The sequence below is a fragment of the Pithys albifrons genome, chromosome 17 (assembly GCF_047495875.1).
Source record: "Pithys albifrons albifrons isolate INPA30051 chromosome 17, PitAlb_v1, whole genome shotgun sequence".
Taxonomy (NCBI): Eukaryota; Metazoa; Chordata; class Aves; order Passeriformes; family Thamnophilidae; genus Pithys; species Pithys albifrons.
The window spans coordinates 680,194-704,886 of record NC_092474.1 but is presented as its reverse complement, the minus strand read 5'-3'; the positions used below and the strand labels follow the sequence as shown (position 1 = coordinate 704,886).

Here is a 24,693-nt window from a genome sequence, read left to right as displayed (position 1 = left end):
AAGAGGTTGATTTTTGAATGTATTTATTTCACTGATCAATTCAGGTAGTAAACATTAATAATAATAACAATAATCATTTAATAAAATGGATATGTTTTAAAAGGTTTCATTTTTCTTTGTTCACAATGACAAAATGTTCAAACAGAAATTTACAAAAAAATATAATTATAATAACCCAACAGATGGACAGGAAACAAAGAGCCTCGGAATGGAGCAGGGGGTGAGGAAGGTGCATGGCAGGAGCAAGGCAGCATTCAAGCACAGCAGAGTTTGTGAGGAGCAGCAGGGAATGCCGTCGCAGAGCACGAGGAGTGGGATCCCCTCTGTGGAGGGGAGGCATGCAGGGGGGCTGCAAGGACTGCACAGGCAGGACAGCACAGCAGTGGCACAGAAGGAGGTCATGCCATGGCTCCATCCCCAGCCAGGCACAGGGGCCAGGAGGTACCGACAGCCCCAGCTGCAGCCTGGGATAGCCCTGCAGGGTGGGACACCACCCCTGCAGCCACTCACTCAGCAGGACAAAGCTTGGCAGAGGCTTGGGAATGTGCCTGGGCTGCAGGGATCGCTTATGAGGCTGTAGAGGGTTGTGTGAGGGGAGGTGTTAAATTACTTTCCTATCCACACTTCTCACTGCCAGAGCCAAATGGCCAAGCTACACTTGTTCAGGAGTCTCCTCTACACTTACTGTGTGACATGATGCCACGGTACAAAACACTCCTTTAACAAACAGATGCCACCTTCCAGGCCAGAGTCTGAATCCCTGGTGCCCTCCAGAACCAGTATCTAAACCCTTTCCAAGCAGCCCCCAAACTCTGGCACTCTGGGCAGGGAACCTCCTAAATGGACATGTGGTTTCAGTGGAACTGCTGCTCCTCTCTAGAAGCCATCTCTGGTGCCTCATTCCTGTGTGTTTTTTCCTAAGTGCAACTTGAACCACCTTTGCCAGCTCATAGCCAAAGGCTTCAGCTCTCTGTAGAGGACAGATTTGTGACTCTCAGCTTGATGCAGGAGCCACGTGCTGATGGAGCCTTCCCCTCTCAGAGGGACAGGGGCAGATCCACGCTCAGCAACCCTGCCTGCCTGTGACCAATGTCCCCGTGCTCTCACCTCTGTGCACAGCCCAGCACAAGAGTTCTCAGCTGCTCTATGTCCATGCTAAGGGAAAAGGTCCCCTTTATCTTCTAGGAATAAATCCGTTTGAAGGACAAACCTCCCCAGCTGGACAGGCCTCATTTGCAACAGAACATGCTCACCAAAAAGAGCAGTATAAGAAAACAGGGAACAGGTACTTCAAGGTGTTTCCTGTAATACCAGCGCAGACAAAGCTGAGAACTCAGCAGACCTACAGCTTTGGACAGCAGCAAACCAGCTCCAGAAAACCCAGAGGAAGCTCCTGCTTCCAGCCACTCCACTGCTCCAGTAAGCACATCACACAAAGAAGAGTTACACCTCCTCCTCAGACATCTTGGTCTTCCACGTTATTGAAGCCAAGCTGAGTCCTTCTGCTCTCCTAGGCTGGCACTGCCACTTATGAGCCCAAAATAGGGGAGAATGAAAAAAAAACAAACAAGAAACAAACACTGTTGGACACTGCTCTTGCCCACCTTGCACAGTTCTGCAAAAGGGCTTCCACCCTCACTCCATCCTTCCATGGGGTGCCAGGGTCTCTCCCCTGCCCCTACAGCCCATGCTCTGGCTAAGCAGAGGCTCAGTACAGTGAATAACTGGAACCAGCCAACCTACTCACCACCTGGACAGGCCCTGACCAGGACTCTAAAGCCCCATGGAGGAATCAGACAAACACAGCACCTAATAACAGAATTTAGAGCCTGGCTATTCCTGGCCAACACTGTGCTTCCTACCCAGGGGGATCTACTGGACAGATCCAGAGATGGAGGAGCAGATACAAAAGGGGAAGGGGGACAGAGGAATCAGCCAAGAAGCAGAAGGGCCCAGCCCATGGCAGCACTCCCTGGAGTCAGAGGGAAGGGCCCAGTGCCTCTCCCTCCAACAGCCCTGATTCCTGTGTGCGTGGCAGTGCTGCTGCTGAGCCCTGCCCTGTCAGGCACATCACACTCCAGGGCTCTGCTAGGGCTGGGCTGAAGTTAAAAATACTGCAGGAAGCAAGAACAAGGCAGGAGCTGCTGCTCAAAGAATGCTCTTATCTCTGCTCAGCAGATCCACCAGCTCTCCCAGCACTAAGACAGGAAGAGCCTTGGACTAGGGAGGGGCAGAAGGGCTGAGTCCCAGGGGAAGGGCAGGGGAGCAAGTGCCAAGTGTGCTGGGCTGTGCTCAGCCCCACACAGTGACACTCCTGCACCTGCCACACTGACCCAGCACCTGCCTGGACAGGTGACCTGCAGATCTTGGGGACAAGCCTACAAAAACTGCCCCTTTCCCCACGAGGAGCTCAGAGCCAGCAATGTCCTCGTGGGACTGCAAAGCCTGGCAACAGGGCACAGCTCTGCATTTGGGGATGGTTTTCAGCCCTAGAGTTTGTACCCCCTGCAAAGCAGGCCTGGCCAAGCACTCTGGCTGCCACAGTGCTTTTCAGAGCAGACACTGAAGACACACTGCAGTTGGATGACCAGAGCTAAACCATGAGATACCCTCACCCAGCTACTGCAGAGCCCTGGCATCATCTACCAACGCCTCCAGCCTGCCAAGGAGGAAACCATGGCAGGGAAGGTGCTCACTCCCATCAATTCCTTGCAGGGAACAGTCAACAACTCATCCCCTCTGCCAGAAAGATATAACTGAGAGCAGTAGAAGACATTTTCTTCTAACCAGCCTTGAGAGACTCAGTCCCTTGCTGCTCAGTGCAAATATCCTGGAGCTTCTTGACAGCAAGAACAAAACCAACCAACTAAACAAAAAACTCATAAAAACCTGGACAGGAAACCAGGCAGCCATCATAACTCCTGAGCAGGTCAGTGCGCAGAGAAACCCCCAGCCCCAGCTCCCTGGGCCAGAGCTGCCCTCAGGCTGAGAAGCCTGAGCAGCACAGGTCGAATTCACAGGAGGGTACAGCTGCCTTTACAAAGCTTGTGCTGGCCCCAGACAAGGGAAACAGGAACAGGGGCACAGCACCTCAGTTGGGAGTAAACATTTACGTGCATTGACACAGATAGTCTTTAAGTTTGTACACCAGAGAAACCAGGACTTTAAATACCAGAGCATTCCCACAAGAGATTAGTACATGGGAAAGAGGGATCTTTTCTATTTTTTAGGATGCCTTAGAGACTTCCCAGGCTAGTTTCTTTAAAAAACAAAGAAAGCAAGAGAAAGGAACAAAAAAGGAAACAAAATAATTATTAAAAAAGAAATACACATCAGTAAACTGGTAAGTGAACAGCCTCCTCCACAATCCAGCTGGCCAAAAAGCCAACATTGCCACTAATAAATTAGAGGGTGCGGGTGCAGCTCTTGCCCACGAGTCTCTATACAACAGGAAACCTTTTCTCAACGTTCACAGCTCTTGCCAGGTCTCAGGTGGTCACTGGGGGATTCCCTCTGCCCTCCGGGTACCTGCCTCTCACTGATCCTGCATCTGCTGCTGCATCTTCTGCAGCATCTCTTGCATCCGCCGCAACTGCACGAGACATAGAAGAGAGAGTCAGAAGGGGACCTGCTGATCCATCCTGGGGCAGCCCCTTGGAGCTGGCAAAGGGATCCCTCAGGCAGTATTAACTCTGGCCTGAGCACAGGGGCACCTGAATCTGGGGTGGAATGTAGCCACATTTCCCTGACAGGAAGCCACAGCTTTCACACCCTGTACTCCACCCCAGCAGCCCATGATGGTGGGAGGCAGGAGTGGGAAGACTCAGGACAGCCTCTATGGGGCAACCCCAGAGAAACCACTCAGATTCCAGCTCCAGCATCAAGGAGGCACAGGCACAAATGGGTCTCACCTCCTCATCCTTCATCTTGATCAGCTTCTCCGTCTCAGTGTCAGGTGTTGGGAGAGGCAGGATGGGAATTGGGCTTTCTATCCTGTTGTCCTGAGTCAGCTTGCTAGAGAGATGGAGAGAGGGGAAAGGCAGTCAGTCGTGGTTCAGGCTGGCTGCCTTTGGTGTCACCACACAGTGACTGTCACTCCCCATGGCAGACCAGCCAGCAGTGCAGCACCATTCACCCAGCCAGGCAGAAGGGCTGGGGGCAATCCAGAAAAAGAGGATACAGAATGCCACCAAAGTCAATGACAGTTTCCAAAATACAAGTGTGTGGGTAGCTAACAGAAAATCCAAACCAGGCTTACACTGAGAGCAAACACAGAAGGGGCTGATAATTCCAACCACTTTTTGTAAATGCACTGGCAAGCTTAGCAGAGATATTTACAGACAATTTATCTGGTCTCTTTTGTCTCTTCTGTGCATGTGCCTAAATATACATGTAGCACCAACACAACTATCAGCATCCCTGGTGCACCACATGTCCACCATAATCCTTTCTGGTTTTCCAAGCAGATAAAAGCAGAGGAACAGTTTAATCTCTGCAGGTGTGGTAACAAAGCCTGCCCTCCTATTCAGGAGTTGGGAGGCAAGAAACAGGCACGGCACAGCAGCATTGCTGTGAGGGCTGGGGGTGGACACGAGAGCAGGTGGGGACAGAGAAAGGAGGTGACATTCTTCCAAATGTCAGAGATGCTCTCAGTCGGTGAGGAGGGAAGAACAGTAGCCAAAGACTTTTAGGCTGAAATTAGAACGTCAAGATGTCACTTGCAGGCATTCACCACTTGGAGTCACCGTTGGCTCATTATTGAGACAATTCCAGCCCTGGAGCTTGGGATCTGCTCCCAGAATGACTCTAGAAAAGGCCCTGCTCTGGTTTTATGAGACTGGTTCACTGGCATGGAACTAACCATGGCATGAGAAACAGCACCAAACTGAAGCTTTTCCTGAGCTTAGCAATTGCTTTTTCATCATGCTCTTCTTTTAATAGATCCACAGCCTACCTAAACAGCAGCTGTGACACCGCTCACGCAGCTCTAGCATTTACCATAGTTATTTTGGGACTCCACACACTCACTGCTGGAACAAACAGGCTTGGCTGCTATGCAGAAGCACTGGGACACACCGTGTGCCAGGAGGCTGTGCCAACCTGCACGTCGGCACACACCGGCACTGCTCCCTGCTGAGCCACAGCCACTTCTGCTCTGCTCCGTGGCAGCACAGACATGGGCCAGGGCCAGCAGGAAATGAACGGGATGGGTCATGGCAGAGGAGCCAAGACCTACTTAAATCTCAGTTTTTTCACCACTGTATCAGTCATGGAAAAACAGAGGTCTCAGATGAGAAGGCTGTGTGTGTTCCTTCTTCTGTTTTCTGGTCACTGTGACTAAAACCATGGAGAATCAAATGCAATGGGAAGACAATGCAGAGAAATCATTGGAGATGTGCTGTCTTACCAACTGCCTGGGCTCTGTTGTCTGAGAAACAGCAGCATCCCAAGGGTCATGCTGTCATCTGGACAGAACTGCAGACCACAGAATGCCTTCCTCTTCAGCAATGCACACAGCTATCACTCACCAGAACTGGTTTATCCCATTTTATTAGGCTGGGTATATTTCACCTAGTGCTGGAAACAGCTCTTCAAAAGAATCTTCAGGCCTATTTCCCAATATCTGCATGGGGAATCCTCAGACAGGAACATGGATTCTCAGAAGCATTCCCACCATGCGTTCAAGGCTGTGGGAAACACGCTTGGATTTGCTATTTTAGTTCCCAGTGCCATTGTCCAGGCTGCAGCTCAGCACGTCCCCAGCAGCCCCACAGCCTCCTGACCAATAAGCTGTTATGAGACACCCCTCCCACTGCAGGTGGGCACCCACCTGGTCATTTGCTGGATGCACTGAGCTCGGTAGTTCTCGTAGTGGACATCGCAGGTGACGTCCTTCAGGTCGTGCATGTGTGTCCGGATCAGCATGTTCCGCAGCTTCACGAAATCACAGTGTGCCTGGTTTTCCACTGGGGAAGCAAAACCAGGAGAGTGCTTGGATGTCACACCTCACCAATCCTCTCCAGGAAGCCCCTTCTGCCTCCTGGCACCCAGGCTGGACTAAATCCCCACCCCAGGGCTCCTTCCTCATCCTCCCCCCAGCCCTCCCCCTCCACAGCCCTGGCACAGCCTCGATGATGTTCTGCATTTCTCCATGCTGAGGCCAGGCTGCTGAAGTCACTGTGTTGCCAGGACTTTTTCTGGGAAAAAGGATTAATTAGTCATGTACAGAGCCCTGAGAGAGGATCCCAGGTACATGGGATGTCACTGTTATAACCAGAGTGAGCACAGCTGGTGCTGGAGGCAAATTGTTTTTCTCATCAGAATTCAGGACTTATCAAAAGGCCCCCATAGACAAACTCACCCCTGAGGGGCAAAGCCAAGAGTAGGCAATGGAGAGCTGAAAGAGCTGCTGTTGCCATGGGGAGCCTGGCTCCAGACAGCACTGTGGGAAGTGCTGTGCCTGCCATGCTGATCTCCATTTACCTCTCTGCAGGGCTGGGGGCAGCCAGCTGTGCCAGGCACAGGGGTTCACAAAGCTGATCCTACTGCCAAATGCCAGCATCCCAACAGGCCCAGTCGCCTCTGGAGCCAGCAAGGAAGCAGAGCCAGCAGCTGGGCAGCCAGCACCACCAGCCACGAGGGCACACACAAGCTTTTGGGATCTAAAGCTGCAAAGCCTAAAAGCAACAAACCAGCATGGGGGAGTCAGCAACAGCAGCAAAAGCCCTTCCAGCAGTTTTTCTGCCAAAGGGCTTTATGAAATTTCTCCCTTTAGAAAGGAAGAAAGTTGAAGACAAACACACTGTGCATCAGCACAGCCTCCAGCACTTACAGGAGGGGCAGCAGAGGAGGGAATGCAGGAGGGTTTATGATTGTTTGGCTGAAGGCAACAGCTTCTCCCCAGAAAGCAAACAGGCAATGCATCCTCCCTTAATAAGAAGCCATAAGCTAGCGCATATTAAAGCCCAGACATTCTTCCACTCACACTGGAGCCTCTCTTCTTCAGTCTGTCATGGCAGGGTTATTGCTACACTCCCAGTAACAGACCTCCTGAGCCAGTCCCAGTTACTCTGTCTCCACCCTGCCTTGTCCCCAAGGTGGCACAGACTGTCCCTGCTCTCCCCTGCCATCCCTGCTGTAAGTGCCTGCCCATCCTTGCCCTGTCCCTGCCTGCCCCTCCTCAATACCAGCTCCCAGGCTCCACACTTACCTTCCACAATGCCCCAGGGGTAGAGCCTTCCACGGACTCGCTGCCCTTTCGCCTCCACCACCGTGTTGCTGCCGATGACGGCAAAGGGAGCGCTCTCCTGGAACGAGAGGCACCGCTGAGCCAGCTCAGCCCCAGCTGCCTGTGGATCCCTCGCCAAGGGCTCAGGCACAGCGGAGCAGGAGAAGGTGCTGGTAGGAGAGGCACAGGGATATCCATGCAGGACACCAAGCAGGACACCACAACCCAGCTGCAGAGAAAAGCCTGAGGCACTGGGACCTACAGGCAGCCTGACTGCCAGCCTGACCTCAGCTGTGCTGAGGGAAGCTGTGTCTCTGCAGGTGCCTGCAGCCCTTCTCGGAGGGACAGGCCAGAGCAAAGAGGCTGGGACACCAAGCAAGTGGGACAATGTAGGCCGAGAGCTTGTCCAGGCAGGGATATACAGGTTGTTCTCTTCTCTTCTCTGCTCAGAAGGGAGTCAAAGCCCATTGCCCCCCTCAGACAGGACAAACAAGGCCATACTTCGAGCACATACCGAACTGGCCCAGCTTGGGAGGGGTCAGGACTGGGCTGCAAGGGCCTCCAGACCTGCCTCTGTGATCATGCTGTGTCCCCCCATACAACTTCTGTGTCACAGTGGTGCCTAATCACTCACAAATCTCTTCTCCTTGATGGCATCACTCAGAAACAGGTGCTTAGAAATGCTGTACAACCCAGCCTCCATCTTAAACATGTAGGCTGAGGTAAATGGAAGACAGACTGACACTGAGCTGGAGGGAGAGCAGAAGTGCCACGTCTTCTTGCCACACTGGACTTCATGGCACCAGCAAGGACATCAGCACATTCTCCAGCCCATCTCCCACAGGACCCAAGGCTGTTCCCTGGCTATCAGTAGCACAGGCCTTTGGCACACACAGGGCAGCTCTGGCTCCCACATATCCATGGAACTCGACTTCCCAGTCCCCTGCTGAGCAGGTTCCTTACCTTCAGCTCTCTGTCTTGCTGCTTGAACTCCTCATCTTCATCAGAGTCACACTCAGGGAACTGGTACACTTTAATACCAAATTTGTCAATCTCTTCACGAATCTGTGTCCAGGCAAGACAAAAACAAAAGGATTTAAAACAGAACAATACAGAAATATTGGGTTTATTCTGTTTGTGCTACCATGGGTTTCCTATAGCCTACAGATGCCAAAAAGAATTGATGTTTCTGCTGGAGTTGGCCTCTCTGCCAACACCACTGCCCTTCTCACAGCAGAGCACTGCTGCACCTACACTTGCAGGTACCGTATATACACACAAACAAGCTATGCAGATATATAAATATATGTGTATCTGTCTCCTCTCCCTCCTCAGCCCACCCCTGCTGCCACATCAGACAGACCCCTGTAGAGAAAGAGCATCTCACCCTCTCTTTCAGCTTCCGGATCTCGGAGGGGATCAGGCAGTCGGCTTTGGCAATCAGGGGCACAATGTTGACCTTCTCATGCAGAGCCTTCATGAACTCAACATCCACAGGCCTCAGTCTGCAGCAGGGATGAGGAGGGACACAGTTAGCAAGGCCACACTGGGCAGCTCCCCCTCCAGCCTCTCTCACCCACGCAGCACAAAGGGAAGAGGACAGCACTGGCACAAGGGCCTGCAGCAGCACGGGGACAGCCCTCAGCTAGGACTGCACCTTCAGCAAAGCTGTCTCCAGTTTTAGCTGCTGACTGTCTCACAGGCTGGGTATTCATTCACTCCCTTGAAGGCCAAATACTGCCCAGGCCACAGCCTGGGGTCTCCCTCTAGCTGTGCTGTGCCACAGGCAGCCAGTACAGCCCCTCCAGCGGTGCCAGACTATGCTGACACATGAGCCAGCAAGGGGCAGGCACTGAAGGCAGCCTGAAACATCCTTTCCTATGCATCACTCAGGCTTAGCTAGATAGGAGCACACAGGTCTGTGTGGCATTGTTTCTCCTGATTTCCAAAAGAGGCTGTAAGGCCTGAGGGAGATCTGCTCTGCCTGATCACAGGCAGCCTGTCATGCCAGAGAGGGAGTGGTGTGATGCTCAGCTGAGGGAGAGCATCCAGCCAGCTCTTCTCCTCTGCCACCAGCCCTGCCAGTGTACAAGCTGCTACAGGGCAATCCTGGGGCACCAGGGTTGTCCCTCTGGGCCGAATCACCCCCCAGGCCTGGAGTGTGGGCTCTCACCCATGCCCAAAGGGAGAGATGAAGTAGAGGCAGCAATGCACTCGGTTGTCCTGGATGTTCTTCCTGTTCAGGCCACTCTCATCACGGAAATACTGTTCAAACTGCTGGTCAATGTAGTCAGTGATGGGCTTCCAGCTGGGAAGGGCAATGCAATCAAAACAAAATCATGAGTTCAACAGGACAGTGTCCTCTAGTGACTATGAGTCCAAGGACTAGAAGGAAGGCAGCAGTGCCCTGCTCACCACTCAGTGTTGTTAACAGCATCTCCAAAGCCTGGTGTGTCCACTATGGTCAGCTTCAGTTTGACACCCTTCTCCTCAATGTCCACTGTGTGCTTGACAATTTCCACTGTTTGATTGATTCTCTCTTTGAACAGGAACAGTGAGTTAAAGCCAGGCAGTGACACTCAGGATCCCCACTCACACCCATAACAAGCCAGTTCCCTCCTTATCACTGAGCACAGGGAGTCACATGGGTCTCAAAACACCCTGCTCATCCTCCAGGAAGATACACAAACCTCTGAAGTGCCTGTAGCCCAGCTGTTCTGAACATCTGGTCCAGTCACTGGGGAAGGGGAACCCCTACCACACTCCAGCATCCAAGAGTAAAACATAAACCTCAGCCTCTCAATCCAAAGGGTTAGTGCTGCTTTGCAGCCTCATCTTCCCTTCACAGGGCATAAGAGCCAAACGGTTTGTGCTGGGATCCCAGTGCCTCTGCAGACACAAAGGACAGCAGGGCCTCAAACAAGAGGGCTGGGGTCCAGACGACCCTGTAGCTGCTGCCAAAGCAAGGAAGTAGTACTAGTCCTTAAGCCAGTCCTATTCACCCCTCCTTGTCCCCAGCTTACCCTCTGCATTGAGGAGTTTTCTGTCTTTGTAGAGATCTGTCAGGAACAGACTATTCACCAGCGTGGATTTGCCCAGGCCCGACTCTCCTAATGGACAGAGCGCAAAGGGGAGGAGGAAAAAGCAAGCAACATGACCCTCTAATTGACTTACAAATGAAACTCTGAATAAGGCTTTGAATCCCGAGCCAGAGGAAGTGAGAGAGACAAGCTGTCAGGAGCTGTTTATTGGCATTACATTTTTCCAGCAGTGGGAGGACTTTTGCTGCAAGATGTCTCAATCCTTGTACAAATGTGCTCTCCCAGCTCCCCCATCCTCCCTCTCCTTCCCTTCCCGCAGTCCCTGCCTGGCCCTGCCTTCACCACCCAGAGGCACTGTTGGAAGAGAAACTTCCTGGACTGGGTTATGAGGGGTCAGAAGGCGCCTGTTTCTCCTGGGGGAACTGCCACAGGCCGGGGAGAAAAGCAAGGCCTGAGCCAAGGACCAGCACAGAGCGAGGGCAGGATCCAGGCACTATGGGAGCACCCATGGGAAGTGAGGAGAGCCGGTCCCAGCCACCTCCATCCACAGGCAGTCTCACCTGCAACCATCAGAGTGAAGTCGAAGCCCTTCTTCACGGATTTCCGGTGCACCTGGTTGGGCAGAGTGGCAAAGCCCACGTACTGCTTCTCATGGTCCTGTGGGGCAGAGGTGCATGGGGCAGGTCAGGCTGGGCCACCCCTTCTGCCTGAGCCTCACAGCCACAGGGCACTGGGCTCAAAAAGCCCCTGGGGCAGAGCCAGGGCTGGAGGAGAGGCCAGTCCCTGCCCTAGCAGCAGTTCAGGGCACCACACACACCTCCTCTGGGCTCAGGGACTTCACCCTTCCCACAGGTGGGCACAGAGGGACACCTTCTCCCAGCCACAGGTCTGCTTCCCAGCACAGAGAGCACAAGGGAAAAGGCACATCCCACCATTCCCACCAGAGAGCACATCTGGGGCTGCTGCTGCCACACAGCTGTTCTAACTCTGCTTCTCCTGCACAGTCACAGGCTCCCTTCACAGCAGTGTCACCAATGCCACCCCTCCCCAGGTCACTTCTACATCCCTCCCTCCAGAAGCACGTGTGGTATACGATGGAGAGGTCTGCAAATCGCACTCGGGGCTTGTGCTGTCCTGAGCTGTGTCTAAAGAAAGGTGCAGTGGCTCAGCTTCTGCTTGACCTGAGAGGGGATTATTTCTTGCTGTGTCACAGCCACCCCTGGCTGAGTAAGAGGAAATCCTGAATAATCTCCTGTGTTATTTCTGAAGAGACTGAAGTTCAAGGAGCATGGGAGTGGAAAGATGTGAAAATATTGGTAATACAGCTGAGATGCTTTTGGTGAGGGCATTCCATTCAGTATTACAGGAGTGTTACCTACTGCCCAATCACCCTCCAGACGCAGCCCCCTGTCACTGAGCACTCTCTCACAGCACAAAGCCACCCCAAATCCCTGGCACTCACTCACAAGATGTGAAAAGCATCACAAAAACAATAAAGAAAAGACTGTTTCCAGCCTGTGTCCCTCAGTGCCAGGGCTGTGTCCCAGCTGCTTCACTTCCTGGTGAAACACATCCATGAACACAACCAAAGTGGCCATATGACAGCCCACACCTCACAGAGTTAGGACCAGTGTTTCCCAGCAAGCACCACAAATACACAAACTATTTCCCTTTGTGCTTCTCCTGCCCTGATCTCTACCAGAGTTTGGAAAGACAAGGATCACCTGCTCTCTCCAGTGGCTTGACATGTGAAACAGTACTAGTAAACAGTACTAATGAAACCATAGCTGAGGCTCGGGGTGTGTTTCTCTTGCTTTCTTTGGATTTTAACCTAGATGACTAAGGGCTGACAGTGGAGACACTGAGGAGCTGAGCTCTGGTGCAACTCCACTTACTTCTGCCGGGTGTAACTGGCTGAACCTGATCTCTTGTTTCTGTTCAGCCCATCCAAGAGTGTGGATTTACCATCCCTCTGGTTGCCTCCCCACAGCTCAGTGGAATCACCACATTTGCAGTGAGTAAATCCCAGCTGGTGAAGGACACTGCCCTTTGCCCATGACTCATGCAGTCATTCCCCTCACAGAAAGGAAGGTCAGTGCTGAGCACAATACCAAGAGAAGAGCTCCCCTCACTGTGAGAGGCAGCCAGAGCTGCGAGGAGAAAAGCCCTGTCCTCAGCCATGTCTCCCTCTCACCAGCCATGGAGAAGCTGCAGAGCCCTGTCAGGGGCCGAGGGCCAGAGTGTCTGCCAAGGGCAAAGGCAAGAGATCCAGGGGGAATTGTGAGGAGAGATCCCTTTCTTACAACAGCTCTCTCTCAGGAGCAGCAGTGCAGGTCCCTGCACCACGGCCAGCCTTGACCCACAGTTCCTCATCAGGGCACTGAGGTACCCAGTGTGTGTTCCTATCCCAGACATATTCAGGCACAGTGAGAGGCATGTGCCACTGTCTCTGCTAGTGTGCCAACAAGGCACTTAAGGAGCCCAGGAGCCTCCTGAGCCCACTGGGTGCCTCGTCTAATGCTCTACACCACTCACTACCTCTGCTAGATTCAACAGAGACACTGCCTGCAGAGCAACTGTGCACAGGATGGGGAGCACTGAAGAGGGTGTAGAGGCCTGGGAGGGCAACTGGAAGAGGCAGGTTGTGGAAAGCTAAAACCCATTAATGAGATGAGAAGCTTGGACTAAGGGAGTTCCCAGAGGCCTCACAGCCCCCTCAGCGTGCTCTCAACCCTCACAAGCCACCTCCCATCAAGCTGACACAAGCCAGGACAGCTGGTCGCTGCTTCCCGTGCCAGCCCCAGCTGTCGGGACAGGGCCCCGGCCAGCAGAGCCAGCAGCACTCTGGCACAAGGAGCCCCTCTCCCCACCGCCTGCTCCATTATGCTGCTGCCTTTGTTCCTGCTGCCATCCTGCTCCCACTGCCTGGGAACGTGCCCCACGCCCCACAGCAGAGGCCACCAAGAGCTGGGGCCAATCTTTGGGACCCTGTCACAAACCAAAGCACGCCAGGCCCAGCAGAACATGCCCGTACTCTCCTCAGCACAGACTCGCTGGCTCACCGGACGTGAGAGCAACATGTCACATCCTCACATCCTCCAACACCCGGCCAAGGTAGCCAGGGCTTCCAGGCAGGGAGCTCAAGCCAAGCAACAAAGCCCTGGTGGGTCCAAGCCTGTTCCTGTTGTGGGGTAGAAACATTTGTGATCTGTTGCTCAGAGGAGAAGCCACCCCAGCACCGAGGTGTTCGCAGGGCTGTCAGCACCTCCCAGGCAGGGCACACCACACAGCCTCCATCGCTCCAGTCCTTCCCGATTCCCTCCTCTCCTCTCTGGTGGACGTGCTGTTTAAACCAACCCAGGACTCGTGACTTCTCCATTCAGCCAGGGGATAAATGAGTCCTTGCTGGGTATATTCTAATGGGCTAAACACTACAGGACTACAGCAAATGTGAAGAACAGCCCCTGTATCAAGGTCTGGAGCAAGCCCCATAAATTAGGAGCTGTGCCAGGATCCTGGTGCCTGCGCTTCTGCAGGGGGACAGGGCCCTCTCGGTGTCACAGAACAAGCCACCCAGCTCCTCCCGGTCGGCCCTTCCTCCGGCCAGGCTCGGCCGCCACATCCGCGTCTGCACGAACCAGCCCAGCCCAGGCCCAGAGGGGACCCAGACCCTCCGCTGCCTTTCACTGCACAAAGCTGCGTAATTTCGTAACACAAACAGCCCCTGGGGCATCTGCCGCCGACATCTGCTGCCTCGGGCCCGGGCCGAGCGCCGGAGTCCCGGCACAACCACTCGCCCACCAGCATTTGCTGCAGAGAACAGCAGCGGCCAGCGAAGCACAGCATTAATGTGCTGTTAATTAACACAATCCGGACTGCGTGTGGGCACACACAGCGCTGGCTGCTGCCCCGAGCCCCGCCGAGCACACAAACGCCATTCAGAGGGGAATCACTGCACCAAAACCGACACCAAAACGCCGGGTATCTCGCAGCTGTGCCGCTCGCCCCCCGGCCCGGCCCCCGCGGGGGCTGCTCTGCTCCCTTCTGTGCCCGCGATCCCTCCTTACCCGCGTCTTTCCGCTCCTCTGCTCCTCAGAGGGCTCATCTTGTGCCGCACACGTCTGCTCGGGCACCATCCTCCCCCCTCGTGTCCCCGCTGCTCCCCGGATCGCGCAGCGCTATAAATACATCGCTGTACCTTCAGCTTGCCTGGGTGGCTCCGCTGTGCCTGCGGCCGGGGAGACAGCAGCCGCTCCACGAGCCGCTCCTGGATAATGATCGCATCCATAACCGCGGCTGGCAGCACGGACGGACAGCCACCGCGGGCCAACAAAAAATCCCCAACCCATGTGTTCCCTCCCAGCCTTCGCTAAATCCATGCGGCAGCCCCCCCGCCCACGCGTGCACACACACGCAGCGCCCGCTCGGCTCGCCCCGGTGCCGAGGCGAGGCGAGGAGGAGAGGCGAGCAGAGGCGAGGAAGGGCGAGCAGGCTCCCAGGCAGCTGCCCGGGATTTCCTGCCTCCGCCTGTGCCGCGGGAGGAGCCTGCGAGCGAGGACAGCACAAAGGCCACCGCGGCCGCGGGCCAGGCGCGATGTCGCTCCGCCAGTGTCCCGCCGAGGGGCTGTGCACGCACCGGATGCTGCCCCTGCCCTGGCCGGCTCCGCTTGACAGATGGGATTATTATTCAGCTGGAGGATTTCTTAGATATCCTGCCTGGTGCAGCCGAGACAAAGGTTTGCTGGGGGAAAGCTGCTCCCAGCAGAAATGCGCTGACTCTGACTGTGTGGGTGAAGGTCTCAAGGGTCCAGAATGCTCCTGAAAAGCAGGGCCCAAATGTAGCCCCCAAATCGCAGTCCTGGTTGATGTGGATCTGCTTCCACACAGTGCAGGTTCATCTGTTGTCTAGTCCAGACTCTACTCCAGCCTCATCTCTGAATCCAATTGGAATAGCAAATTGGAGGTACTCTGGACCTTACAGCAACCAATTAAGCTTTGAAGACATTTCTGAACAAGAAAGTATCTGTGTGTTTGTTAAGCAGACCAGCCCAGCCCAACAACAGCTCAGCACACCAGAAAATTCACTTAAACATCCAGTCTGGATTCTGAACTTACCAATAAGACCTACTTTCCACCCTTCTGTGCAGTCATAGAAACCAACTGGAGGGTTAATACCACAGCATGTATAATGAAGTGTCAGGAGATGACAGCACCGGTGGTGCTGGAGGAACCTGTCCCTTGCCACACGGCTTCCTGAGCAGCTTTCTGCTTACCAGTGGGAAGGACATGTTCAGCCACACTCCTGCCTTGCCCCCAGCCAGAGCTCCCACTGCTTCTCTGGGGACTGCAGGTCTCTGGCAGTGGCTCCACAGATCTCCTGACCAGCAGGGCCTGTGCTGGTCACCCTCGGGCCACAACCAGGACCTGCTCCACACACCCCAAGTCTGTCTGACAGCAGGTTCTGATACAATGTACTGAGTCACTACCAGGTCCAGTGGCATGAAGTCTGGAGGAGGGTGAGCATGGAAAGATCTTAGAAATATAGCATATAAATGGAGAACTCCAAAACATTTCCAGAGCAGGACAACTCCCACCATACAGCAGCTGTCCCATCACATGCATAAAAACCCCTCTCCAGACCACCCTGCTCTGCCAGCAGTAGCCTTAAATTGCTCCCAATTGTTTCTGCATGTAACAGCTAAGCAGAAGGCCTGGACTGAGATCCAGGTGTGGCAGGAATTGCCATTGCTCAGAACATGTCCCCATTCAGCAGCTCTGCCCCTGCTCTGCAGCACTGCTTTGTTCTTCAGGGAGCCAACAACGCTGCACTGCTCTCCTAGGCCAGTGGTAGGCCAAGCCATAGTCATGACACCTCTTTTTTTGTTTCCTTCTAGATTCTCCACACCTAATCCTTGCTCTCCTGCCTGGAGGACTTGCACATGAGTGAGGATCAGGGATGGTATCGCGGTGCCTGCACTGGGCAGCGAGAGCGAGGGCTTGTGGCACACCAAAGATGCATCTTACTTGAGAGTACAGGAGTTTTCACACCAGTCCTACACCATAAACCACAATAGCTGCAGGCAAATACTGTCCAATCCCCATGAATTTCATGGCTTGGAAAACCCTTGGCTGAGGGCCACAGGCCACACGGCCACCAACCACAAGTATCTTCTAAGCACACATGGAGACGCACGATGTCCCCACGAGCCCACTGCACCAAATCAGAGCATTCTTCTGAGCTGGGATCACAGCTGAAGTCAACAACGAATTGGTTGCGACAAAACCACAGTGTTGTTCATGGCCCCAGGAGCTGTGCTGACAGTGCAGAGAGGAACAAGGAACTACTGTCTCCCGAGTGCCTTGAGCTCTCACACATCATACATGCTCTCAGGACTGCCAGTCAGGGAGGGATTCCAGTCAGGCAGCCTGAGATCTGAGAGAGATGAGAAAAAGAAATCAGGAAGAGTAGGTCTTGGCTACACAGAGCATCTTAAGGATAAGTGGCCAGTGGCTTCCAAAATGCTGAAGGACAGTCGACTGGTCCCAGACTTTTCTGTCCCTCCTAGAGATGCTCATCTTGCCTCCTCAGAGTCACCAAATCATAAATGACAGACTCTTTATGTTCCTCAGATGTGCTGGATGACACACCCAGAGCTGTTGGCTCAGGCTGGTCTGTGTGCAAACAGACGAGCCAATCTTGTTTTGCCCCTGTCCTCATCACACTCCTCTTTCCACACAGCCCCTGGAAATGTCCAGTGTAAACCCTGTCCTGTTCCTCCAGCAAGAAATCTGATGTATGACATCCTTAAGAGAGCAAAAACAGCACACAGGACATTTCATGTGTGTTGTGCAGCAGAGCTCAGCAGGGAAAACCTTTGCCCTTTGAATATCTAGAGCAAAACCAGAAGTGTTTTCTTCCTCTCCAGGCAGCAGCACTGGGCAGTGAGATGGGCTGCAGAGTCCAGGTTTCTGACTGTCAGAGCAGAGCTTGTCCTGACCCCAACCTGCCACACAGTCAGCAAGGGCAACACAGGCTTGGCATGCACCAAGTCCACCCCACCTCATGGACCAGGTCTTCCTTGTCCAGAGAGAGGTCCCCCACCTGCAGGGGAGCTGGTTTCTGGCAGGTATGCTGTGGTCTAGGGACTGCAGTGCTCTGGCTCCATCCTTGGTGAGCAACCAGGAGCATGTCATGGAAGGAAAAATCTTCAGCCTGATCCACACAGACACTCTTGAGCATTGCAGAGCCAGGCAACAGGGTCCCACCAGGGATGCACCCAGCCAGGCTGGCCTGAGCAGGAGAGCTGTGAAACTGCATGTCCGTGGCTTGGCAGGGTCAGCACAGCCACATAATAACAGCATTTGCCTCTGAAGCAGACAAAGCCATTTTCAGTATTCCCCACAGAAGGGAACTTTTCTTCCTGGCTGTTTTCTACGATGACAGGGAGTTCCAAAGGACCTGTCTGCTCAACTCGAATGGGAGCAGTAAAACCACTCCCAGTTTGGACCAGGGCAGTGGAGGCTGAGGAACTGTAGGCATCCTCCCTGCAGGTGCAGAGCTTTGGGAACCTCCAGGGCTCAGTTCCCACCTTGTCCTCCTGCTGCCTCCTCTCCCACTACCTGGGAAGTCAGTGCTGACTTCAGAGAGAAGAATCTCATGGGTATCACAAGGTCTGAACTCTGCTGCTCCATCACCAGCAGAGCTGCACACTCACCCTGAGGCTCCTGCTGACCTGATCCAAGGGAAAACACCTTGCTGGTCTACACTCTGATGATTAATTTAACCTTGAACTTGCAAGCAAAGCTCTATGTGAGTGGTTACTGGGAGCATCAGGGCCCCGACACTTTAGGCAGCTTTCATTCTTTTGATGCTCAGGGAAAAGAAGATACCAGACCAGAAATGAAGAAAGCCCAAAGCACAGCATTAATCCCCACAAGCACAATACAGCAACCAGAGCTCGTCTTTTCTTTTACCTACCCCACAGGTCAAGCTTTAATTTCTGCTCAAGGATCACTGCTGCTTTGCCACCTAATCCCTCCAGAAATCGATCTAATTCCATTTCAAAGGCATTTGTGCTCCCTGCATCCACTTGAAGTGCCTCCTGCTTCCCAAGAAGCACTGTGTGACTCATGTCACGCTTCCACTTCCAGCTCCCAAAAGCACCAGCGATCCTAAGTTGCCTCCTGCTTATTTAAACTCGTGACTCGCTCTGGAGCGAGTTCGCAGCGCTCCTCACACACTCAGCTCCTCACTTAGGATAATGTGCACGAAGCAGCGAGTGGGGCAGCCGAGGAGGTGGCTGCATCTCTGGCGGCAGCCGCTCGGGGTTGCCCTGTCCCGCCCGTGCGGTACCGGCGCGTTCCACGCGAGGGAGAAGCTCTCCCGCGGCAGGGCCGTGTCTGCGCCGGGAGCGCCCAGGCACAGAAAGCACCGTGCAGGTCACCCCTGCCTCCCGCGGGGTCGCAGGCTCTGACACCCCCAATCGCTAACGCGTTCAAAACCTTAGCACAGGGCAGAGGTTTCCAAATTTAGCCTGTTCAGAGAGGAGGAGAAACCAAGCAGTGCAGGAAGGTCTGCTGCTGCTCATCTCTCCCCCTGCTTCATCCTCCAGCTCTGCAGCACAGATCAGAATCCCAGCCTCTCATCTCAAAGCTACAGCTGGGAAAAACAGAGAGAGGCAGAGCAGAACCCTGCCAGCCCTGGGAAGCCAGGAACAGCAACACTTGGGAGACAAACAGGTACACATGGCACAGAAGCTGGCTGGGCTGGGAGCTGTTTGGTAGGAGTGGATGGAATATAATGGTCATTTATCCTCTGAAATGGAAGGGCACTGCTTCTCAGATTCTCCACCCAAATGACAAGAGCATCAGCACTTTTGGAAGCTCTTGATGCATGTTAACATACATGAACAGGAGAAGGCTGGGGACAGGATCCTACAGAAGGTCCAGTTTAAGTTACAGGTAGTGGTCCCAATCCTGCGATCCTTACTCACCGAGTAGTCCCTTAGAAATAGAGACGACTGCTCACATGAGTAAGGGATGCAGGATCAGGCCTGTCTACCAGAGAGGCTGAATCCTGAACCGGAGAGGACATCACAACCTCTGAGCACCATGAGACACTCATGCCTGGTCCAGTGGGAGTTAATCCAAAGGCAGCACCGAGGAGGACAGTCCAGGCTGGGGCACCACACCTGTTAACTGCACTGAGCACTGACCATGGACAGCGAGGCAGTGGACAAAGAAGACGGGAAAAGGGATCCTTCACTCAAGCAGGGATGCTTCTGGTTCATCCCCAGTTCACTTATCTCACAGATACCCCCAGGTCTGCAAGGTCTGAATCCAGCTGTCCTCCCAGCAGGCTCCCAAAACAGCTTTGGGAGAATGAAAGCAAACTGTCTTGGGACAGCTCCCAAACTCTATCTGGATCTCCCAGCTACAATTAACATAACTTTAGGAGTAGCTGATGCCCACAAGAGAGGAAAATAAGCCCACTCTTAGCTCACCAAATAATTTTTAATTCCAGTAGTTAAGGGGGGAAAGGCAGCTCTCAACAGCAACCTTCAGTCCTGGGAGGCACCCAAGGAGAAGAAAGCCAGCCCTAGCCTCTGTGAGCACCTTCTCCTTCCCGGGGGTCTCCTGTAGGTCTCCATTCAGTGCTCAGACCCCCAGACTCCAGCCTCCCACACTCCCTCCCTGCTGTCTGCTGCCCCTGTGCAGTCACAGTAACACAAAGCACAGTCATTGTGCATATTGAGATGGCAGAGGCACACGGGGACCTCCACCTTCCTCCCCTTACCCCCGGGCTTGCAGCACCAGCCCACCTGACCAAGAGAGCCTGCTGAGAGGGAGCCAGGCACTCCCTCTGTACCCGCACAGGTTGTGCAGCTCCCCCCGGCTGTCACAGCCGTGCCCGGCTGCAAAGCGCTGCCCGCGGCGCCCAGCGCGGGGCTGTTCCCAGAGAAAGCAGCTGTGTGGCTTCCAGTCCTACCCGACGCCCTGGGATGTGCTGGACCATCTGCCATCCCAGAGGGGACCCCCAGGAGCCCATTTCCCAGCCCTGCCATAAAAACAGTCTGTGCAAACGTCACTGCCCACATCACTCTGAAGGCTGGGCCCAGCGTCAGGACTAGCTCTGTCTCTGCGGATGGATAATTAGATTCCCTCTCCATTTCCTTTCCCCTCCCGATGGTTTCTCTGGCTGGCAGTTCCCCTGCACAATCCAGCAGCATTACTCAGAGGGAAATTCTGCTCCCTTCTTCCCCTGGATGTTGCTCTTGGTTCAATATAAACAGCAGAAACGAACTGTGTGACGATTTGAGTGCTTCATTTGTCCTTTTCAGCCTGGCAAACGCAGCTTTCCCTCCCACACCTGCACCCTGTCCCTTCTCCCCGAGTGACACAGAAATCACAGCGTGCATTCAGTGAGTGTTGCTGGCAATTGGAAGCAATTAGCCAATCGGCAGGAATAAGCAATCCTGTGGCTGGGGTTGCAGCACACCTCTATTTATGAGCAGTGGTGCAAACACTCCTTTTGGGCGGGGCCTGAAGAAGCGTACCTGATTCTCAGCCATGGTGGGAGGTGCTCTCAGAAAAAGATCATAACACCCTCCTGCAGGAAACCTGAGGAAGAGATGGAGCAATGATGAAATTGGGGTAGATCAACACAGCTGTGTCTCAGAGCTCCCAGAGAAGGGAAGGGGTGTGTGCCCAGATGAAGTATCCACAGAGATCTTCACTGAGCATACAAGATGTTTGTCCTCCCCTGCCACTAAGCAGTGGCTTTCTGGGAAGCCCTACTAGTGCCTGAAGCCCTGATGGTTGCACAAGCAGCCCCAGGACCTGCAGAGATGCACAGACACATCAGCTCCACTGGACAGAGGATGGCAGAGGAGTTACCCTGCTGGGATTCACAACTCCTCCACAGATCCCCCTCACAGAAGATGTACAGACTGGGGTTTCCAGAGACAGTCTGTCAGTTCTGATCTCTTATGCCCTGTAACATACTGTGTTCTCCAAGGGCAATGTCCTGAGTCCATGCAGAGCACAGATCTCACAGCTCTCCAGTGCAAACCATCAAGACTTCCAGCTGCCCCAAGTTGCTGCCTGAGCTGGATAACTTCTACCCTGCACCTGGCTGCAAACACCAAACTGCTGCCTGCCCCGTGGAAGGGGCTCTGAGAAGCCTTTTGGAAGATTTCAGGAGCTTGCAGCTGGCTCTCTCCCCTGCAGTCTATGCCAGCCCATTCCTGGCTGCCCACCAAGAGCCAGATGAGTGTTACCCAGCTGTGCCAGGCACGCAGGCCACGAGGCCTGAGACACTGCAGCTGCTGAGCAGTCGGTGCCTCTTCCACCACTGTGGCCTGGCTGGGCTTCCCAGAGCCTGGCACAGGGCACACAGCGCTGGCTGTGCCGGACCAGGCTGCTGCTGCACGGTGGCAGCGCCGCTCGGTGTGCCCAAGGGGTGTCACAGCCCCGGCGGCCCCACAGGTCCCAGCACAGCTGTGCTGTGGCCCCAAACAGAGCTGTGGGGCCAGCCAGGCAGACACAGGGCCTGGCAGTTTGCTGCATGAATGAAGAATAAAAGGTAAGGGCTGAGAGGCAGCCGGGGCCAGGATTGTTCCCCACCTCCCTGCGGCTGTGCAGCCATCCCGTGCTCACACCAGCTCCTCGTACCCTGCCAGCACACACGCCGAGGCCGGGCCTGGGGGGAGCCGTCAGAACAATCAAAAAGGGAATCAAGAGATGCTCTCCAACACCTTTCCCTCCCCTTCTCCCCAAACACCAAGCCTGGTTACACCTTTGCTGCACAACTTGCCACTTCCCCGTGCCCTTCAGCGTGACTGGAGATTCACATTTTATTAAATGCTCTGATGATGGGAGAAAACTTCAAGTCACTGAACATCTAAATCAAACTGTACTGTCAAAGGGAATTTAAACAAAGTTTCTTCCATAGTTAAGAGTAACTGCTGAGTGTTGTTTCTCCTTATCAGATAGATGCTGACCAGTATGGAAAAAATGAGACTAGTTAGTCTGAGTTTGTAGTGAAAGAGAGCAAAAGACCTTGGATGAAGAACTGTCTGGCTCAGAGTCTCGGCCGAGATTGTGCTGGATACCAGAGAGCTCCCCATGCCCTTCCATAATGCAGGTGTGAATTGCAAGGTCTGGAACTCACAGCAGAATGACCACATGGCTCATTTACCCAGACTGATGGACACTGACAGCTCCTGCTGGCTCTGTGGCACCCAGATAACACCCTGTCTGAGGCTGCTGCAGGACACACAGCAGCTCTCTGGGCTGGGAGGCTGGCTCAGCAGTCACAGTGCTGCTGCCACACAGGGGTGACAACAGGCACCCCAACACAGAGCTGAGGGCCACACACACCCCCAGCACAGCAGCCCAGTCTGCTTCAGTCCAGCCCCAAACTCCATTAGCAGGTTTGCAGCAGTGAGAGATTCCTGCTAACCACTGAGATGGTGCCATCTGGTTCCATTTATGTGCTGGCTCACAGGAGCAGCTACAGAGCAAAGGCCTCCAGAGAGACTTTGCTGTTCTGAGCAAACAGGGACTGAACAGCCAACCAGTTGGGACAGAGGCTGAATTCACCCACCTCACACCTGGGAGACACAGCAGCCCTCCCACTTGGGCTTTGTGACCAAGCTCCATCATACACCCACCCACCCACAGGTCCCCTCCCTGCAGGCACAGAGGACTCGCTCCCAGCACACAGCACAACTGCACTGACTGTTCCACATGGCACCACTGCAGAGGAGGAGTCGGCAAAGCTGTTGCCACATCTCTTGCTCTGCCCTCTACAAAGCCAAAAGGAATCTGCCACTGATAAGCCAGGATCCCAAAATTAACAGCTACCAGGCTCTCTTTCTATATCATGCTGTGCAAAGAAATCTTTACCAAGACACATTTTTCATGCATTGATTTTTATGTACATGCTTGGGCCAACCTACCCCAAAAGAGAGCACCATGTGCCAGTGATGCCTGTGCAGCCCCAGACAGGCACAAAAGCACAAAGCAGAGAGTGGAGATGAAGATGGCAGAGTGTAGCCTGGGAGTCTACGCAGCTTCTGAAAACAGTAGCAGGAGGAGGAAAGAGATAAAAACTGGGGACACCCTGTGTGGAGAGGGCTAAAGAAATATTGGCCCTGCCTGGCAGCTGAACTGAGGGAGGACTTTGCCACCTCGATTTACCGGTCACACCTGCCTTGGGAGGGAAAATAGTCCTCTTGCTCAACAGGAGGTTTCATACTATAAAACAGATTGCTTAATTCTTGGCAATTTGTGTTCGGCAACTACCCTTTTCCTGTGGCTGTTGCTTCCTCTCTGAGCACACATCTTTTCAGAGCCAGAAGAGACAATATGCTCCTCTCAGCCTGCCCCTGGGCCTTGCAATTCCCCCCACATATTCCTCCCTTTGGAAGATCTGGTGCCTGTGGTAGACTCGTAACCACAGCAGAGAGCAGCAGAACACGCACTAAGTTCTCTCTTCCTTCACAACAAAACCTTCCTGGTCTTGCCTGGACAGAGCAGAACTGAGTGTTCCTGGAGACCAGTGCTCTTAGGTGAGAAAGGATGGAATATCAGGACACAGCATGAACCAAGCACAGCAGCAGTAACACACTGTGATGCTGCAGGAGCAGCAACCAGCTGGACAAAACTGCCACATAACCAAAATCCTAGAGCATCCTTCAAAGCTTCATGGAGGGGATCCTTCCCAACATGATCTTGTCCTGCTGCATCAATCCCACCACCAGCTTCTCTGCCCATCTGCGGTTTTTATTACTCCACCTCCAACCATGCCTCTCTGGAGAGGCAGCTCTGCATCACCTGGCAGGCACCACCAGGCTCAGCCCCACACCAACACAGCCATGCTGCAGCCAGGCAGGAGAGCAGCCAGACCTCAGCTCCATTCTCAGGAGCTGGAAAAGAGCTTTCTTCAAAGTGTATCCTCCTGTAATGTGTGTTATTTAGTGTAACAGCCCAAGGATAAGAGCTTCTCTCTCTTCTCCAATCTGCCTTTGCTTTGCTGTCACATATTGTCAAGCTGTCCCACTCAACCCTGCTCTGCTGAACTCTGCCCAAGAGACACTTCTCTTCAAAGCCCCAGTGACATTGCCATCCTGGTCCATTACAGCCCTGTCCCAGTCACCCTGAGGCTGCTCCTGGGATCTTCATGCATTGCAGAGAGCACACACAACCTGCACACAGAGCCTCAGGCCACTCAGGGCTGCTGAGCCCGAGAAGCCAGGACAGTCCTGCCTCCTGCAACTGCCCAGCCCACCCTGCAAAGCCAGGGACCTGCTGCCAAGACTTCCCACAGCAAAGGAAGAACCAGGGACCCTGCCACAGGCTGCCAGTTTGCCTTGACCCAGGGGGAGGCCCCAGGCAGCACAGCAGGGCTGGCACAGAGCC

At 54.0% G+C, this 24,693-nt stretch overlaps 1 protein-coding gene across 5 annotated transcripts in view; it reads right to left on the bottom strand.

Moving 5' to 3' along the window:
• Positions 1-6: 6 nt before the first annotated feature.
• The window catches only part of SEPTIN5 (septin 5), a 42,935-nt gene continuing 18,248 nt past the window's right edge, over positions 7-24,693 (bottom strand). Inside the window, exons 3-13 of one of the 5 annotated variants that reach the window (XM_071571785.1) lie at positions 20,826-20,889; positions 10,830-10,926; positions 10,252-10,338; positions 9,644-9,767; positions 9,402-9,536; positions 8,616-8,733; positions 8,192-8,293; positions 7,211-7,307; positions 5,831-5,966; positions 3,912-4,014; positions 7-3,592 (exon numbers count right to left, since the gene is read on the bottom strand). In XM_071571785.1, coding sequence (XP_071427886.1) covers positions 3,536-3,592; positions 3,912-4,014; positions 5,831-5,966; positions 7,211-7,307; positions 8,192-8,293; positions 8,616-8,733; positions 9,402-9,536; positions 9,644-9,767; positions 10,252-10,338; positions 10,830-10,926; positions 20,826-20,840 — 1,071 coding nt within the window. In that variant the 5' untranslated portion in view covers positions 20,841-20,889 and the 3' untranslated portion in view covers positions 7-3,535. Of the gene's footprint in view, positions 3,593-3,911; positions 4,015-5,830; positions 5,967-7,210; positions 7,308-8,191; positions 8,294-8,615; positions 8,734-9,401; positions 9,537-9,643; positions 9,768-10,251; positions 10,339-10,829; positions 10,927-14,336; positions 14,432-14,467; positions 14,809-15,384; positions 15,431-20,825; positions 20,890-24,693 lie in introns of those variants that run through there. The other 4 variants (XM_071571786.1, XM_071571781.1, XM_071571783.1 and 1 more) reach the window with 4 other exon arrangements.